The sequence below is a fragment of the Pelodiscus sinensis genome, chromosome 23 (genome assembly GCF_049634645.1).
Source record: "Pelodiscus sinensis isolate JC-2024 chromosome 23, ASM4963464v1, whole genome shotgun sequence".
In the NCBI taxonomy this organism is placed as follows: Eukaryota; Metazoa; Chordata; order Testudines; family Trionychidae; genus Pelodiscus; species Pelodiscus sinensis.
This window is the reverse complement of record NC_134733.1, coordinates 20,342,409-20,362,482: the sequence shown is the minus strand read 5'-3', so window position 1 is coordinate 20,362,482 and position 20,074 is coordinate 20,342,409. Positions and strand designations below refer to the sequence as shown.

The window sequence follows — 20,074 nt, the reverse complement described above, 5'->3', positions numbered from 1 at the left end:
ACACAAACAGATAAACTCAACTATATAGTAGATAGCTGTCCCTTTCTGCACCCCTTCCCCTCCTGCTCCAGTCCCCATCTCTGGCCCTTTGCTGCCCCCCCTGTGGTCAATATACAGTATAACTGTCCCTGCTAGCAGATTCCTCCCTTTCTGTCCTATGAGAAACAATCACATTCCAGGCACATCTATTGTCCTGGCACAACCAAATTGTTATCTCGCTTTAAATTAGGATAAGAGGAAGCTGCTTACTAAATTTGGAGATCCTAGCTCCAAAGACAGACAGACTCACTCGCTCACAGACAGACAAACTCTCTCACGTGTATACTAGACAGAGCTCCATTCAAGTCAGTGGCGCAACATTGCTTCATGCCATCGGATGATCTTACCCTGAGTCTTGAAAAAAGCCTTGTGTCTCAGGCCAGGTCTAGCCATTAATAGTTTTGCTGGTACAGTAATGTCAGTTATGGGTGTGATTTCTTACTACATTTTTATACCAGCCACAACCCTTGTGTCAATGCACTTATACTGGTAAAAAGCTTCCTTGGGCAGGATCGCTTGTTTCACATGAGGAACTGGCATAAGCTATGCCGGCCAAAGTACTCCTTTGCCAGAATATTAGCAGGAGCAGTAGCTTACATATATTACATAGTGCCTGAGAGCCTTAGCCTTGGAGCCGGATGCATTGCGTTAGGTGCTGTACAAATACAAAGATAGCCCCTGCTCCCAAAAGCTCACTGTGTAATGTGTGTCTGGCACAGTTTGTCTGAAGAGCTAGACCAGCAAAACTTATTTAGCGTAGACTAAGTCTTGGTCAGCACTAGATCCGAGCGGGGGATGAGGGCAGATGATATTGCAGATTTCTCACCACCGCTGATTTTTTTTAATAAAAGGGGAACATTGGCCTATGTCATTTTTTTCTCAAAATGGTAGGCACCAGAAAGCCCCCCCCCCCACCTTTGACCTCACGGTTACAGACATACCACAGCGGTGTGTTGTCCTTGGTTCTGCTTGTGGTAACAGCCGGCAACTGTATGTAAAAAAAAATCAGGATGGGGTGCGCTGACATGCGAAATGATGAACGCCCTGATACCTACTGTGTCCAATCACTTGTCCAGACCTTTCTCCTCCTGCCCCTCCACACACAAACTCCTGATCCTACTGAAATCGACTAGAGTGTTGGCATTGAGTTCAGTGGGAGTAGGAGAAGCCGTGTGTGTGTGTGGGGTGGGGGTGTCTCCCTTCACACTCTTCCCTTCCTGTACAAGAGCTCCAGTACAGAGCACTCTGGTTTCATGGCCGATGGAGCCAGTGGGTGTTGTGTGTGGCTGGCATTCTTGCATTACCCCAATTTGGAGGATGAGAAAGAGGCGCCCCAGGGCACTGTCTTACTGCAGTGGTTCCATTCCTCCAGGTGTGCTGGAGGCTCCGGAGCACAGCGATCGAGAAGCCTTTCGGAAAGCTAAAATGCTTTACACTTCCTGCATGAATGAGAGTAAGTCTCCTCTTCTTCCGCTCCTAGACTTGTGAAAGTAACAAACCCAACCCTCTGGCAAAGCCTTCCAGGCAGCATGTTCCCTCCCCCGCCCCCTCCCCGGGGTCTCCCCTGAAAAACCCATCTTTCTGCAGGTAGATGACTTGAGCGCACACACAGAGCTTCAGGGTGTGAATTCTGGGCATGGGCAGTGGATAATGTAGGCAAGGGAAGGCATTGCCTTCCCCAAAAATACCCGCACTCCATGGCCGCAGGGCAAGGCTGGGGCCACGGCATGGCAACCTGGCTCCCCGGCTAGGGTGGGGTGGGGCCTTGGGTAGAAGGGGCGGGGCTAGGACTTGCCTTCCCCACCTGAGCTTTCACCCACTGCCCATGATTCCGGGCCATTAGGGAAAGGGCTACACACCTCTACACCTGCCTTTCTGAACACAAGCCAGGTATTAGCCTTATCCCATGTTCTCCTGAGACCAGCGTTCCCGGAAAGTTGAGCTCTTGGGCGGCCATCCAGGAAGATTCAAATGCCACGCAGATGATTAGCAGAGCATCCACAGCACTCAGAGCCAGCAGCAGGTGTTCCTTCTGGTGGTGCACATCTGCACCTGCCTCAGTGCACATAACAAAATTTATTCTTCACACAGTTGGAAAAATTAGAAGGGACACTGCCTGGTACCCGATACACGTCCCACGCTGAAGTCAATGGGCGTCTTTCTGTTGGCTTCAGTGAGAGTTGGATCAGGCCCCTAGTACTTTCAGGATTGGCCACCCATGGCGCACGTCCCCCGAGAATCAGCTATAAAACCAACTCTTGGGCAAACATGACAAAATTAGGCTGGGGGATGGGTTGTCCACTCCCACTCTCCAAAAACAATGGGACTTACATCCCAGAAAGCAGCATTTTATCATGAGGATTTTGTTCAAGTAATCAAGGTAACAAGGGCCATCTGGTAGTTCTGAAGGCAAAGGAGAATTTCTTCAGCTGTTTTAGGAACAATCTAAGAAAACCCTTTTTGGAGTTGTATGTGGACTGTGCAAGACTGAGCAGGCATTTCCTAGATTGTATATACACATTTATTATATTATAGTATCATCGTCTTGCGCTGAATTATTTGGGATTTGTATATGACACGGTGGGTGACTTGTCACTTAGCAACCCCATGTGGTTTCTGAAAGGAAATGTGCTTTGCTTTTGAAGTCGCCTATAAGCATAACACAATGTGATTAGGGCACAGGGTAAGGATGCCTAAAGCATCCCGGGCACATGTTCAAAAGGAAAATAGACATCTAGGAGCCCTACGTGTCTCTGAAGGTCAACCAAAGCTCCTCAATGCCTACATTTTACCCAAGTCTGTCTTCACGGGCAGATGGTGTGTTGGCAAGGATTTGAAGATGAAGGGTATGGATTTACAGCACATACACAATCATGTGGGCTGGATCGCGGAGTGCGGGGGGGTTCTGTTGCACCCCTTAGCTTGAAGTGGTTTGTATTAACAGCTCTTAGCACCCCGCACTGTACAAATTGCTCCAGCCCTCTGCACACAATGTGTTAGAAACAACTCTGTGTGTGAGAATTTAGAAAAATGGTGCAGTCATAGCCCTAGTTTATGACCGTGATACGAGGTTATTATGTGATCACATTTATATTGTGGGGGTGCTAACAGGCTGCAGTCTAGGACCAGGCTCAGTATAGAATGTGATAAGGGACACAGAGTGGCAAATCCACCTGCAGTTAAATACTTGGTCACCTGTCCTGTATAATCCCAAAGAACTCTGATCCTTGGATAAGAACGTCTGATTTGTACAGAGAAACACTGCCTCAGTCTGCATCCGTCTGTGCTCGCTGCCCAAGCTTTATAATGATTTACTGAAGCGGTGCAAAAACTTTTCTAACAAATAAGGGCCCAAGAAGCTGAGGTTGCAGAGACCTACCCTCCCTTCCCACAGGCGTCAGTGATAAACAAAGAGCTTTGCATGGAATTCATCCGTCTCACAAGCCAAAACCCACCAAACAAAGTATCAGATGACTGGGGGGGGTTGAACCCCCAAATGAGTCACAGAACACCCCACAAATCACTAACTCTTTCACCCTGGGAACAGAACCTTTCACGTTCAAAGGGTCCTTGTTAGGATGCAATTACTGCCCAGTGGAGTTGAAAGTTGACACCGTGCTATGTAACAGAATCCAGCTTCATAGGGAACTTTTCAAATCTTTTTCCCTGGCTGCAAGGGCTTCGGCTGCTTAGTTTAGTCTAAATTTTCATCCATGTGCCTTCACTAGTAAAGAAAAAACAGGGGATGTTTTACATCTCTTTCTTCTTCCTCCTCAGGCTTCATAGAGCAGCGAGATTCACTGCCCCTGTTAGAGGTTTTAGCTGTGGTTGGAGATTGGCCGGTGGCTTCCGCCGATTGGAATATCACCAGAGGTAAAGAGGCTGGGGAGCGAAAGAGGTTGATGGCATTGCAACACATCTCCACTGAGGCTTCCCTTACTAAAGTTCTGAGGGACAGTCACACACCATCAACATACACAAGAAGAGAGGAATTTAATGCCTGCGATTAACGATTCCATAGCCCTGTTTCATACACACCAAATTTTGGTTTTGCAATAAATAATCTCTCTCAAGGGCAGACAATGTCATATTTTAACTGATAAAATGAGCACCCACATAAAAACCTCACGACACAATCACAAAATGTGAAAGTAAAAGTCTCATATTCGATGCAACTTTCCAATGGGCACACCCACGCAAAAATTATGTGCCTATATTTTGACATGCTACTATCATAAGTAGATCTTGAAGCACCCCGACAAGATGGTGATTTGGAGAATAAGTATGCAATTGCATATGCTTTTTTTGCATGTGCACATTTGCATTTTTGACAGTTTCCAAAATGTCAGTTACTTTGCAAATGCTATACATAGATAAAAGTGAACCTCCCTTTTATCAAACAAAGATCTGTCATCAGACACATGAAAAAAGAACAGGTCTACTTAGATGCCACAGTGATAGGCATGTTCAAAAAGCCAGGGCAGGTAGATTACAAGCTCTTGGTGTGATCCATGGAGTATGTGCCTCAGTGTGGGGGTACGTCTATACAGCACTTATTTCAAAATAGAGCACGCTTTCTCTGACGTCCCTTCCTTCTCGCACAGAAGTTGGAGTAAGAAGCCGTTATTTTGAATTGATTTTGAAATAACGGGCTGGCTGTGTAGATGCGCAATACGTTATTGCGGAACAACGAATGTTATTCCGAGATAACGCTACTGTGTAGATGTACTCTGGGAGTTTCAAAGCGTTCCGCATTAGCCAAACTCAGCTTCCATTGGCGTCAATGGATTACGTCAATGATTGGCTTCCATGGACCAACACGGGTAACTTTGGAAAATCCCTCTCCTAATCTCCAAACTGGCACTAAAGAAATGTCCATTCCTGTTATGTTTTCTTGCCCCTGCTCCTGGAAGACCTTCCAATCCAAGAGGTGCAAGGTAAAAACATCCTGCTCTTCTTTCTTGTCCTTCCTGAAAAGCTCACCTCTTCCACAAAGCATTGACCCCCCAGCTTCGAGCTCCTGTCTTAAATCTATCCAGCAAAAGCCAGGCCAGACACTAAAACAGGGACACCAGCGGGCTCACCTGCATGCCTTATGCCTCTGAAGTGTTTTGTCTGCATAGCACTTGGAGCAAGAATTAGGGTTTCCTCGGTGCTGGGTACAAGGCAGAACTGTCCAGCGCAACACTAGTAAGAATGATGCTAAATAATCAGTTACAGACAGAGAAGTCTCCTGTAGGATCACTTGGTCTATCCACTCCCAGCCAGTGCAGGATTGTTCCCTGCACGCTATCTTCAAGGGCTCTGTCCAGTCCAATTTAAAATTACATAAGCAATAGGCTTACCCTAGATGAAACTTCATTTCTCTTGATACACATCAATAAACAAAGCCTCTTTTTTCCCTTTTATTCCCCCAGGGCCACACTGGCACATGGAAGAGAAACTCGCCACCCTGAACTCCAGATTTAACAAGCGTGTCTTAATTGACATGTTTGTATGGAACGACGACCGGGATTCCAGCAGACATATAATTTATGTAAGACAAATAGGGAACTACCGCTCCATAGGGCCAGGTACCCCAGATTCACAATGGGGGAGCTACTTGCATCACATTTAGACAAGCTTCCCATTTGTATTGGTGGGCATTCAGAACATGGGGGGAACGTGTATATATTTTTTTAAATCTTCAAAGCTACTATTCAGGGTCCCCCAAAGAGTATCACACACACAACCTGAGGCATCTCCTATATGGATTTACCCACAATAAAGGTCTGGGCCATTGCTTAATGTTATAATTCATCAACAGTATTTAAAACGGAGCATGAAAGTCAACTGCAGATATCCAGTAAACATAGCTAGTCCATATAGTGAACCATGTAGTTAGTCTCATATCCTTTATTGTTACCTATGAAATCTAGCTCTGGAATGGGCAACATTTTCTCTGGTGAGTTACTATAATTTAGTCTTTCAGAGATTCTCAGTGGTCACTGAAAAATCTTGCCTTATAATCATGGATGAGAATCCATCCAATACTGGCCTGGAGAGTGAGGGTCAGATCTTGGCCCCATGCGTGGAGCTCTAAGGATTGGAAGTCAATAATTCTGGCTTCCATCTCACTTCCAGCGCCTAGGAAGAATAAGCTAAGCGGGTTTGTCATGTACTAGTATGCTCCGGTCCTTCCAGTGTTAGAGGGGCCGTCTATGCAGCTTTTCACATTGCCCTTGAGTGACCCCCTCTTACCAACCAGTCTCTGTGCTCATCACTCACTAGAGATATGTACTTGATTTCCTTCAGATTGACCAGCCTACTTTGGGAATGCCATCCAGAGATTACTACTTTAATGGTGGCAATTACCAAAGAGTAAGTATTCCTGGATTTTGTATACTGGGTTTTACTAAACATTGCTTTTCACTAATCATTTGCAGGTGAACATGGCTTTGCCAAACCGCAGTAACTGAATCTTCATGGCCTCCAATCATGGCATTTAAACTGTGGAACTCATTGCCACAGGATGTCACTGAGGCCAAAAATTTAGCAAGACTCAGATAGATTGGGCACTTAAATGAGTAACAAGACTATCCGGAGTTGTGTTAGTTAATGGTAGCAAAAAGAGTAATGGAAGGAAAATAAAACCTTGTGTTTCAGGATTTTAACCAATCTCTAATTTTGGGGGATAGGGATGAGACACTTCAGATGAGGCAGATTATCCCACATCTGCCTACTTCAGGGTTTCTTGCTCTTTCCTCTGAAAACATCTGGTACCAGCCACTGTTGGGGACAGGACACTGGATTAGAGGGACTTAGAGGTCTGATCCAATGTGACCACTGGACTAGCGGTCTGATCCAATGCAACAGTTCCTTTATTCCTAGATTTCTATGATATGGAGATTTCTTACAAATCCCCAAATTCATTCTGATGAAACCCAACTGTAGGAGGTTTCAGATATCCCCGAGACAGACAATTGCATTCATGAAATCAGGATTTACCTGAATAAATAGAAGGAAAATGAATGGAACGAATCATTGATTGATGAGAACCTGGCCCTGTATGTTTTGGGTGATCCTTATATTTTTGCGAATTGTTCCAAAAACAGCACGAAAGTTTGGAGATGCTATTTTGCTCCACTGCACAGCGCAAATGTGTTCGCTTCCCCCTCCTTGCTTGCTTTTCTTTGTAAATGCCTGGCTGAGCCGCTGCAAATGGAGATGGATAGAGATAATTTGTCAATTTCAGGCCTGAAAATCCTTTTGAAGTTCTTTTTCTTTTCTTAATTATTTCATGCTAACTAAGTAGATTTGCAGCCTAGCATTAAATTGAATTTCCTAATGCGAATGAAAGGGGAACCATGTAGACAATGATCAAACATTTCAGACTCGGTTCCATGTTACCATCGTAGGCACTGATCCAAAGCCTGCGGAGACCTCGGAGAGTCTTTCTGTGAATTTCAATGTGTTTTGGAACAAGCCATTCGTGAGTCAGAATTTTGAGGATTTCTTTAGGTTTTGATAGAGTATCTGTTGGCATCCCCCCCTTAGTCACCTTAGCAAATAGTGATTCCTACAGCCCCTGTCCCATATCGTGCTGACCATGGAATTCAGCATGTGAGCTAGCGCAATGCGCTCGAGGTACCTGTCCAGAGAACGTGGTCAGTCTGCAGACAGTCACAGATGCTACGGAGCATGTGGGAAGTCAATTGTGTACAGAACTTCTCAGAGACACAGTGACACCTGCAAAACAAACCAGGTACTTTGTAAGGCTGGATATTGCCTAAAAGGGAAACAAAATTGTACTGGACGTGGCATTGGGCTGTTTGACAGTGGGCAGGGCCCCGTCTCTTGGAAGTGAGCTCCCCTAGTGCAGATTTCATTTGCATGTTCACCATTTTTTAAGGGGGAGGGAAGAGTGAAAATGAAACATCATGCCCAAGGTCAAACTTAGAAAGACTCCAGGGAGGCAGAGGGAGGATGGATTCTCTCCTGTTCCCAAACCCCAGAGAATCCCCTAAAAAGAGACTTCACAGGGATAGCTGCTATGCAGTCTTCCCAAAAAGCACTTCTGCCAATAACAAAAGAGGTAAAATCATCTCTCTTCTCGATGTCTCTGTTTTTCCAGCCACCTTTTATCTGTCTTGTCTACTTTACAGCTTTGGGCTATGGGTGCTCTCACTCACTTTGTATCTGGAGCGTGTCAGCTACAATGGACTCTCACTCTTGGAAGAGGCATTGCTGTGCTACTTTATGATAATAGCAATAGAAAGAGAGACAAGCTAAATGGGCTAGGGAAGTTTGCATTGAAAAAACCAAGAGCGGGGGGGCAAGGTGAGCTGCAAAGTTTGGCTTGGGAACCACATTTTGCCAACATTTTCAGAGTCTCTAGGATCCAGGGTCTTAGTCCAAACCCATCTTTAGGAAAAGGTCAATGACAACTTTTTGCATTTTAATTTAGCGCTAGAGTTCTTTCTCCACACATTGGCTGATGTCTCTAGAACTTCCTCAACAAGACAGGGCACAGAAAATCTCTCACACCGATGCTACTGTAAGCCTGAATTTCTCGGCAAAATGTCCTTGATAAGTGGAGACAGTGAAGATTGTTAATCATGTAAAAATGACACCGATGTACCCGGTTTCCTTTCCCATGTGTTTAGGTGCGGGATGCCTACCTGCAGTTCATGATCACCATCGCCAAAATGATCCGAGAAGACAGGAATATGTCAAAAGATGACACTTTTGTCCAAGAGGAAATGGCGAAGGTTTTGAAGCTTGAAACTGAGATTGCAAACGTGAGTATGTGTCTGAGGGAGGATTGGTAGGGGAAATGAGACAGAGCGATGGGTTGTCATGATATCGGAATCACGGCTTCTCCTGAACAAGAGTGGAGAGATGCTCGTGTTGCACCTCTAAGAGGCATAACATAAAACTCAGCACCCGTAGGGAGGCAGGGCAAAGGTGGTTTTATTGTTCTTTTGCCAACCCTGGGTGATGGGCTAAGTTGAAGCAGGTTTGTGGATTGTTCACTAGCACAATCTGGAATGGCCATAGTAGTGCTGACTATGTTGGAAGAGACCTCAGGAGTCATCAAGTCCAACCCCTGCCCAAAGCAGGACCAACCCCAACTCAATCACCCAGCCAGGGCTTTGTCAAACTGGGGCTTGAAAACCTCCAGGGATGGAGATTCCACCGCCTCCCTAGGGAACCCATCCCAGTGCTTCACCACCTCCTAGGGAAATAGTTTTTCCTAATATCCAACCTACACCTCCCCCACTGCAAATTAAGACCATTGCTCCTTGTTCTGCCATCCGTCACCACTGAGAACAGCCTCTCTCCATCCTCTTTGGAGTCCCCCTTCGGGTAGTTGAAGGCTGTTATCAAATCCCCCCTCGCTCTTCTCTTCTGTAGACTAAACAAGCCCAAATCCCTCAGCCTCTCCTCATAGGTCATGTGCTCCAGCCCCCTCATCATTTATGTTGCCCCCAGCCATGGCCCCTATGCTGGGACTTGCAGAAGAGGCCTTGCAGGGCAACATAAGCTGCCTGTTGCAAAACCTATGCAATGTCCCTACCAGTGCTGGTGCCTTACACAACCCAACACCAACAGAGGGGGGCAGCCACTCCACAGGAGGGGAAATGGGGCCAGAAGCGGTGGAGGTAGGAGCTAGGGTTGCCATGGCATCCAGTCCAGGAGATTGGCAACACTGGAGCAGGGCAAGGAGGGAGGATCTCAACAAGGGAGCCAAAGGAGCAGCGGGCGGCCATATGGCTGGCTGGGGAGAAGCGGAGCTTGGGAAGGGAAACAGTCGCTTTTCTCCAGCCGCCAGCTGCTCGGTCACCCCTTGCTCCTCTGGAGTCCTCCGCCCGCACACATGACCCTCACCACTGCCTGGTGAGTGGGGGCTGGATGCAGCCCACAGGGGGTGGGGCAGCTGAGGGGTGGGGCTGGGGGCTGCTGGAGCTAGCACTGAGCCTACAGGGAGGGCAGCTAGGGGATGGGGCTGCCAGCTGCTTCACATTCCATCCCTAGATAGTCATAGCAGTGGTGCCCTAAATTTAGTGGTGCCCTACGCAGCTGTGTACACAACGAGGCATTTCCCCGGCCGGATCTAGGGCTCCTTCAGTGCTTTTAAATTGCTGAAATGGCGAGGAGTCTTGTGGCACCTTATAGGCGAACCGAAGTGTTGAAGCATAAGCTTTTGTGGGCAAAGACCCACTTCATCAGATGCATGTCAGATGCACGGCTACCCCTCTGATACTTAAAGCATCCTGAAAGACATGAATTTTTTTTTTTAAATCTACCACTACGACAGTCGTCCACATAGTTCAAGTTCCAACTTTGTCTCTATTGTTTAACAAAGACCAGAGCCTGTCTGGATCTCTGTATGGAACGTAGAGACTTCTAATGACTGATTAATTTACTACAAGAACACAGGGTGTGGAACATCATATCTAACCATTCCTAAACAGTCTAGCAGTGCAAAGCCATATTGCCAAAATAATGAGAGAAAAATATATGTATATATACCCATATTCTGTAGTTCAATTAAGCTTTATAATTATTAGAGTTTAGACCTGGCAAAACTTTCCAGAAGTACACCAACAACAAAAGAGTTCGAAGTTGTGAAAAATCTGGATTAGCTGAGTATTTAAAAATGGTTTATGATTATAAACATGCATCTTTATTTTCCATGCAGTTTTTTAAAGATAGGGTCTCTGTTCTGCCATGTTGAATAGTTTATCTAAGCTCAATTAAAAAGTCTGAGATTAGCAAATATATTAGAGCATGAGCTTTTGTGGGTTAAATCCACTTCGTCAGATGAGTTGCAGTGAAAATTACAGAATCCAGGGTATATATATAACAGCAAAAGCAGTTACCTGTCAATTATAGGACCAGTGTTAATTAAGTCAATGAAGCTAATTAAGTTAGGCTACATGTGTCCCATTCATAGCATTTGAGGTGGAGATGCAAGTATGCAGCAAATAAGTGACTAGACAATAGAGACTAAAAAATGTATTGTAGGAACAAGTCAGATAGAGGTGGCCATAAAGTTCAGCAATGGCGCAGACTGGTTGTATTTCCCACAAATCCCAACCACATTTAGATCAAACACGGTATCTTCCCAAAACCAGAACTTCATGGAGTGTAAATTTCCCATATTTATAAGTGTCCTGACTTTACATGTGTATTTGCTTTAACTGAGTATAGAAGAGAATCCAAAGATTTTTCTGGTGCTGGGATTTTTGCATTGCAAATGCCGCAGTGCTGCTGTAATTTTCCATGCTGGTTCTGCAGAGGATGGAGGGAATTTCTTGTCCATCACATTACTGAAATAGCATAATGGTCTTGAAAGTTAACTGGTCTTGGCTGTTAACTGAGACACTGAAATGTAAAGAACTCAGCGTGGGACTCTGAATTTTCTTTTTCTAAAAACACTGAATGTATTTTAAGAAGCACTGAAGTGTGCATACGTGTGTGAGAGAGAGAGCATGCCCCTGCATTTGTGTGACTGCTGTTGAAACTCTTGTCAGTCGATTCAAAAGGTAACTATGTGAATCTCCATAGGCTACTGCTCCTGCTGAAGAAAGGCATGACGTGACCTTATTGTACAACAAAATGACCCTAAGAGAGCTACAGGAAAAGTTTGCCATGAATGTAAGTGTTTTGGTCAGAATGTAATGGCTCCCCGCTCCTCACACTGTCTAGTCCATGAAAAACAGCTTTGCAGACTCTTTGTACTTGCAAAACAAAAGGGATCTAAAGTCAAGTCTCTTCTTCATGTAAAGCTAAGAGGTTTTTAAGGCCTTTTCCTTTTCAACAAAGCCACAACTGAAGCATTTGCCAGACCTGAAATCTCTGGCCCATGCAGAATCATAACTATGCAAACTCCAGTCCAAAAAGAAAGGTTTAAAGTCCTTTAGTTCTATGCACAGAAGAAACAGGTATACCACATGGTTGGTGCAAAGCTGGGATAATCATTTGGTAAAACTTTAATGATTCCTTCCTCTCTTTTTGCATGGGAGTATCTCCGTCAAAATCATTTTGAAAGTCTGAAAATGCAGCAAGCAATCATGGCCACAAGTTGTCCAGAGAATTCGTTTGCTTTCTCCCAGCAATGTTTAAACTTCCAGTGGAAGAAACAAGAACTAACCCTATCTACATTTTGGCTTGCAATGCCTTGATGCGACAAAAGTAGTGGGAAACTCTTCACTAAATATGGGTTTAATATTATTTTAAGGAGCTTTTAGCACAGATATGCAAGTGATATATCTATCAATTGAGGAATAGCACAGTAGCAATATTAGCCACGTTAGTTGGAAAAATATTGTCTGTACTTTTACCATCACTACTAGACTGAATTGGATGGGAATCCAAAAAACGATCAACTTTCAGGTTAGAATCTTTGTAAAGGGCAAGGTCTCTTCCCATCTGCGACATACATTTTCTACATACAGCGGGCACAGTGGGACTAAAAGGACAGACTTTGCCCCCATTTAAAAAAACCTAAACCTCATTTTAATTGGGCACAGCATGAGAAAATATAACCGAGAGGAGGACTTGTCATGCTGCAGTAGCAAAACAGAAAGGAAATGAAGTCAAGTTTTATTTCCCAGTTGTGGGGGAAAACAGAGTGCGTCTAAACAGGTATATAAAGTAGGAGATTGAGGTACATTGGATGATGCATGTATGTACAGTTTCTTTTTTTCTTCATGGCATTCAATATGATATAATCAAAGGCTCTACGGGCTCCCTCTGGTGGCAATTTCAATATGTGTCCAAAAAGATCCCAAGGAAAGACCGCCCAGCCAAAGGAGGGAGAGGTTTGTGTATAACATGCTTCAAACTGCAGGCTCTGTCCTTCAAAGACACAAGGGATTTTTTATTATCTTAGTCATTATATCAGGGGTGCGAACTAAGCAGCCTGCCAGCCAGATGCAGTTTGCCAGGGCTCGATGCTTTATTTACCTGTCTCCCCCGCAGGTACGGCTGCTCGAAGCTCCCATTGGCCACGGTTCGCCGTTCCTGGCCATTGGGAGCTGCGGGGCGGGCTGGGCTGCCACTTCCCGTGGTTCCCGTTGGCCAAGAACAGCGAACCGTGGCCAACAGGAGCTGCGAGTGGTTGTACCTGCAGGCACGCAGGTAAATAAAGCATCCTAATCCTGGCAAACTGCATCCGGCCCATGGGCGGCTTCTTGCCCAGCCCTGCGATACAAACATACAGCTCATAATTGTAGAACAGAGCAGAGACTCAGGGGGTCTGTGCAAAAAAAAAGAGAGGGGAGCAAAACCAACCTGTTCACCTCCATACTACGATCTCAGCCATCAAGGGTAGGGAGTGCCTGAAAATTACAGCCTCTGGGGAACTCAGGGGAGAGTTATCCAAAGGGTTCGACCACTTTTGTGCCACGATGCAGGCTGTTAGTTCTATGCCTTACACACCCCCGGCAACATTAAATGTCAGCCTGCCATTTTGCACACCATGGGTCAGTCTTGCTAGACTGCAGCCCTTTCATTTGGTTCCAACATGAACTCCTCTGTGACTACTCACTTCTAGCGGGAAGCCCAAGACTTCTAGTGTGCTCAGGTTGGTGTGCATCACAAGCTTGTCTTATCATGATTGAGAAACGCCTATGCCCAAGTCAAGTGCACAACAGGGCAAAATATATATATGCATCAAGAGATGTTCAGACCAGTATCTGATCCTGAAACTCACAGAATCGTAGGGTGGGAGGAGACCGCAGGGGACCAACCCCAACTCAAATCAGGACCAACCCCAACTAAACCATCTCAGCCAGGACTTTGTCAAGTCGGGACTTCAAAACCTCTAGGGTTCGATAGACAGTTGGATATGTCTGATGACTGGCCCCTATGCAGTCCCAGCGTGCCCAGTGAGCGACGGCAGGATTCCGTTGGAACAGGTATCAAGAAAAGCTTGGAATCGGTGTGTCTGCCTCTCTGCCCTCACAGGAGTTTAACTGGACTCTCTTCATCCAAGGCATCATGTCTTCAGTGCACATTCAGATCCCCCAGGACGAGGAGGTGGTGGTGTACGGCTTGCCCTACCTGCAGGAGCTCAAGGCGATTATCTCCAGCTACTCGGCAAGGTATCGAGGCTGGGAGAGAACGGGAGCTAGAGGAGGGAAGAGAAGCCCCCGCTGGCCGCCAAAGGGCTCGGGTGGGGATGAGGCGGGTTTCTTCCTGGTTATGCCAAAGTGGAATCGTGTCCTCTTCTCTATAACAATCGCACGGGGCTGGTGGCAGGCAACATACATTGACAGGTGGGCGGGTCTCAGCCACAAGCACCCTAGAAGAGAAGCAATAGGACGTGGTTTGGCTCCCATTACATGTGGAAGTTAGTCAGTCCCCCAAAGCAGCAGGGAATGGGACCCTGTGGAGTGATACTGAATGGCCGGCACCTCTGAGCTAAATGAAAGCAGCCGGCACAGCGCCCCATGGGGGCTGCGAGCAACTTGGCTGGCATTGCCAACCCCTGTCCTGCACATTCGGGCAGAAGCTTGCCCTGTGACCACCTGCATTAACGTGAAACTCCGCTTTGTACCCCGCAGCACCGTCCAGAACTACTTAGTCTGGCGCCTGGTGATTGACAGGGTCAGCAGCTTGAGTCGGCGCTTCAAGGACGCCCGAGCCGACTACCGAAAGGTAAGGACCCTCCCCCCTCAAAGAGTCCATTCAGCTCTGACATCCTCCTAGCGACCTTGACCTCCTCAGCTGCAGGACGACACGATGCTAGGGGAAGGGCAGCCAGTCCCTCTGGGCACAATGGACTGTAGCCGAGTCCACATTCTAGCCCCTGCTTTGGGAAAGGTGGGCCCAACGTGGATCCAAGCACAGCCCAAGTCTGGAGATGTGAGAATCTGGAGTTCAGGGGCAGGCCTGTCGCTAGTGCTGTTATCAAGGTCGGTTCTTCGTTGGGTTCACGTTGCGGTGGGGGCCCAGGCATGAGAACTGCAAAGAGAAGCTGAACGAACACCTCAGAGGTTGCCGTTTCTTTCAGCCCCGCTGAGAAATGGGTTCTGCAATTCCCTGGGACCTTCCCGTGCGGACGGGCCCACACACCAGCCCCATCGGGGTACTAGGAAGATACAGACACATCTGATCAGACACACTACACACCAACTTCAGTATTAGACCCAGGATGGGAACTGGAATGAGCCTTTTATGGAGGTGCAAAATTATCATGTTTCAGAGAGGTAGCCGTGATAGTCTGTTTCAGGGGAACTCTGGGTCAAACTGCTCTCCATAGGCTCAGGCTTTCCAGTTAAAGCCTTCTTGGGCACATATCCTCCAAACCATTTGACATTAGCCCATCACTAGTGGCAACTCTTCCAGCAGACCATTTCTTTGAGCCACCATTGCAGAAGGACAGGAACCCTCCCTGAGGGTGTGTCTAGACTACACCTCTCTGTCGACAGAGAGAGGTAGATCAGGCATGTCAAAATTGCTAATGAAGCCAGGATTTAAATATCCCACGCCTCATTAGCATAAACATGGCCACTGCTTTTTTTTCGAAACAGAGCTTTTTTGGGGAAAAAAGGGCCGTGTAGATGCGGATCTGTCAAAAATAAAGTCTTTTTCGACAGATCCTGTAAACCTCATTTTTTGAGGAATACAGGATCTGTCAAAAAAGGCTTTATTTTTGACAGATCCGCGTCTAGACTGCTGGTTTTTTTTTTTTTTAAAAACTCCTTTTCGAAAAGAAGCGGCGGCCATGTTTATGCTAATGAGGCATGGGTTATTTAAATCCCGGCTTCATTAGCAATTTTGACGTGCTTGATTTGCATCCCTCTGTCGACAGAGGGATGCAATCTAGATGTAGCCAGAGATGCCTTCACCGCCTATATATAGCGAAACTCAGAGGTTCTCAACCTTTTTCTTTCTGATCTCATACCCAACATGCTATTCAACTTACCTGTGCCTCCACAACTGGTGTTTCTATGTAAAATGGCCATCTCTGGCTTTGGGGATTAGCAATCAGCTAAATTGCCAGGGCCCCATGAGGTGAAATTGCTCAGGCTTTGGCTTCAGCCACATGCTTCAGTCCTGGCGCCCAGCCAGTCTGATGCCAGCTCTGCTTGGTGGAACCCAGAAACCTGCTCACATTCCTGGACCTTGGTGGAGAACGTTGGCAACAACAATGCATCTGGGGACGAGGTGGGCAACCAAGCTGAGGGGCACTGCAGAAAGCCTCAGGCATCCAAATGGAGGAAGAGACAGATAAGACATGAAATGACCGAGTGGTGGGATAGAGATTGTGCTGTACCCATATCACCTCCAAACAGCATCCTGGCACCATGAACCACTGGAAGACCAGAGCGTCCAAAGAAACAAAGCTGAAGTGTGAGGGCACAAAAGTAGAATGGCCTCTCTTTCTGATTAGCCCTCTTGCCCTTTAACAACTGGAGGAGGGACCCAGGGGATGGTACAACAGGCAAAATTGATTTCCCTCCATTTTTCCCCCAGGCACTTTATGGGACAACCCTGGAAGAGGCCCGTTGGCGGGAATGCGTGAGTTACGTCAACAACAACATGGAGAACGCGGTGGGAGCGCTGTATGTTAGGGAGACATTTGCTGGTGAGAGCAAGAGGATGGTATGTAGATTGCCTTTCATGGTATCATGAGCCCCCAATTCCCATGGATCCTGCCCCAGACCTGTGGCCTAATATCTCATGTACCTAGAACAGAGGTTTAACATAACTTGGGGAGAGACAGACAGGAAGGGGGCTTCATTGTTCCTAAGACAGAGGAACATGGACTTTCCCTCCCGAGAGTGGTGATGCCTTGTGCAGGTGGTCACTGGCTCTTGAGAGGGTCTGTCAATATGAAGCGGGTGTCTGTACGGTCTCCAAACTATGTAATTTTATTGGTATCATTTGCCTTGTGCGTGGAAAAGGAGCCCATGTAGCCCATCTGGGGACACCAGTAACCAAGGGGAAGGAAAACCGTAAGCTAATATGGTCCACATCAGTATCAGAGAAGCAAAGAGCTTCTTAGCTTGACCCTGATGGCTCTTGGTGTGATGGCCGTAGTGTCCAAGGAGCGATCCTCCTCCGTCAGCATTCGCTGTAAATGGAATACTTTGTGGCGACTGCTTCCCCAGCAATTCTGCCATTTCTGAAGCCTGGACGCTTCTTCTGAATCCAGTTCTTAGATGTGAACCAATGACATGCTTTCCGGGTCTCTAGTTTCACTTTTGTCCTGGACTGAGCTTGTTTTCTGCGTTTAATTGGCCATGCTCTTCTGGTGCAACCATTGCCTCTGGATTGGTCATTGTAGCCAAGAATTTAGGTATATATGCAAATAGTGTTATTGCTCTGCTTTAAGCCAAGATAAAAATGGTCTATAACAATGACACTCAACACTAAAGATCTTCCTCTTACCTGTCCCTCCCCCAATTAAAAAAATACACCCCCAAATGAGCTAACAAATCAACCAAACAAGAATACAACCTGACAATAAGCGGGGTTTTATACTTCTAACTGGGAGCAGTCAGAGAGTTCATCAAATTGTCTGGAGACATTACCATTGCAAATAGATTCTACATAGCTGTTGAGATTTGATGGTGACAGGCAGCAACAAAACCCTAAGGGAGATAAATGGTTAAAGGCTGCTACCAGGATAATATGATGGCACTGAAACTTATAGAAAGAACTGCATGAAAATAGCGATGTTTGTTTCACAATAATACGTCTGTGAAAACAGATCTCCTAATGAATATTCGTGAAGTTTATTAATTTCTGCCTGACTATGTATATATAGCTACATGGTAGAGGGGAAAAAGGTGGCATTTCTCTACTGGGGTAAAAAAAAAATGAATTTTCCCCAAGAGAATTGCATTGAGGCTTTTTGGTCAGTTTTCCAGCGATGGAAAACACCTGCCTCTTTTTCAAAATATTGTAAACCCCAGCAGGAATGAAAAATGTGTGTGTGTGTGTGTGTGTGTGTGTGTGTGTGTGTGTGTGTGTGTGTGTGTGTATAGAACACAGAGAAACAAGCTGTCGCCAGCAGCTACAGGTCTCCCGTACCAGGAAGTTCCCCAGTTTATTAAGATCCCCATTACTATGGAGGACCAAATAAAGCAGTAACTAATCCACATCTCCCTTTTTTACCATAGAAAGATTAAAACTTCAGATATAGAATCATGGAACACTAGAACTGGAAGGGACCTCGAGAGGTTATCGAGTCCAGTCCCCTGCCCTCATGGCAGGACCAAACATCATCTAGACCATCCCTGACAGGTGTCTATCTACCCTGCTTTTAAATATCTCCAGGGATGGAGATTCCACAACCTCCCTAGGCAATTTATTCCAGTGTTTAACCATCCTGACAGTTAGGAAGTTTTTCCTAATGTCCAACCTAAACCTCCCTTGCTGCAATTTAAAGCCCATAAACCAGTCTGCACACACACAACTGTTCAAAATAAACTTCAAAATCCTTAAAGCTATTTACACTCCAAAGCCCCTTATCAATTGCCTTTAAATAACCCGAGTAGTATGCTAATGAGGGGTTCTGCTGAGCCTCCCATCAGCATATGCTCAGTGCTTTTGAGGCTGTGCATGAGCTCCCTACGGAGGGAGCGCACTTTCTGACAGAGTACCAACTTCCAGCCCCACATCCTCTCTTTGTTTTGTTGGGAAATACAGAAAACGGCCACCCAGCAGGTCCGTGGGAAAGCTGAGAACAGATCCCGCTTGCCAATGCATCATCACTAGGCCAGACGCTGCTCAGACGGGTCCAGATATTGGACTTGTGACTTTCCACGTGCCCTGTCTCACAACAGGCATCGCAGCATGGTTAGAGGCTGAGCAGACTACGTGTCCCTTGCCTGCCTCTCCTCTCCAGTTCAGGTCTCTGACCATCCCATCAAGTCATGAGACGCACATAACCGAGTCTTGGGACCTCTGCCGCTCTGCCAGAAATGAGCAGGCCGCTGGAACTCCTTTATGATGCTTGTTTAAATGCTGGGGGCCCGGTGCTCTCACTAAGCATTTGAGGAGATTCAGCTGCATTCGGAGCGTGTGTTTTCCTTCTTGTGGGCGCTAGCGGTGGCTGAGAAGAAAAAAATTGCATGTCACTCATCATTTAGTTACTTGTCTCTATTTTAGGTCCGAGATTTAATAAACAAAATCCGGGAAGTGTTCATCGAAACACTAGATGAATTACAGTGGATGGATGAAACATCAAAACAGAAAGCTCGTGAGAAGGTCAGAAATGACAAGAAACCTCAATATTCTGTGCAGCAATATCAGAAGATCGGGTCCAATTTTGCGAGATTTATTTTCCATCCCTTAAAAGAAGGGGGAGAGAGAGAGAAATAAAAATCCACTTTCACAAATATCCATCATTTTCTCCAGGCTATTGCCTTTGATCCTTTATTTGCTTAGCACTCCAACTGCATTGCAGAACACAGGAGACTCTAAAGTGATGTCACATAAAAGTGGTGCACCAAAGAAACCCAAACTACTAGTTACCTAAAAGAGCCAAACTGGTAAATCCAATTAAAAAGAAACTTGCCTCTATAATAAGGGCTTCTCTTGTCCAGCAACATCCGTGGTCCAGCGTCCACGGATGCTCTGGAGATGGAGCACTCATGGGGGAAAAGCTCAGGGCCCTGTCCTTCCAGAGTTCCCGGAGTGCCACAAATAGCCAGTTGGTGGCGTTCAAGCTCAGGGAGGGAGGGAGGGAGAGGAGTGGGGATGGGGAGGGTATTCTTGGGGGGGGGAAGGCAGGGCCGTTGTGGAATCCCGCAGTTGAGGACCAAGAGTGGAGCCCTGTGGCTAGCAGCTGGGAGCTCGGAGCCCACGGCCGGGAGCACAGCTCCATAATTTTTGGGCTTCACTCCTCGCCCCCAGCCACAGGGCTCTGCAGTCACCCTGCCTTTCCCCAAGCACCCGTCCATCCGTACTCTGTCAATGCTGGCCCCAGAGCGGAGCCCCACAGCTGGCTGCATTGACCTCCCCAGTCTGGCAAATTCCCTAGTTTGGGACCGATCAGGTGCCAGACCAGGGAGGTTCAATTTCTCGTAAT

At 46.5% G+C, this 20,074-nt stretch overlaps 1 protein-coding gene across 4 annotated transcripts in view; it reads left to right on the top strand.

The window, feature by feature from the left end:
- MMEL1 (membrane metalloendopeptidase like 1) overlaps positions 1–20,074 on the top strand; it is a 75,328-nt gene that overhangs the window by 32,549 nt on the left and 22,705 nt on the right. For all 4 annotated transcript variants that reach the window (XM_075906222.1, XM_075906223.1, XM_014574383.3 and 1 more), the window contains 10 exons: positions 1,412–1,492; positions 3,817–3,912; positions 5,457–5,575; positions 6,334–6,399; positions 8,685–8,819; positions 11,593–11,682; positions 13,996–14,132; positions 14,595–14,688; positions 16,510–16,638; positions 19,153–19,251. In XM_075906222.1, coding sequence (XP_075762337.1) covers positions 1,412–1,492; positions 3,817–3,912; positions 5,457–5,575; positions 6,334–6,399; positions 8,685–8,819; positions 11,593–11,682; positions 13,996–14,132; positions 14,595–14,688; positions 16,510–16,638; positions 19,153–19,251 — 1,046 coding nt within the window. The remainder of the gene's footprint in view (positions 1–1,411; positions 1,493–3,816; positions 3,913–5,456; positions 5,576–6,333; positions 6,400–8,684; positions 8,820–11,592; positions 11,683–13,995; positions 14,133–14,594; positions 14,689–16,509; positions 16,639–19,152; positions 19,252–20,074) is intronic.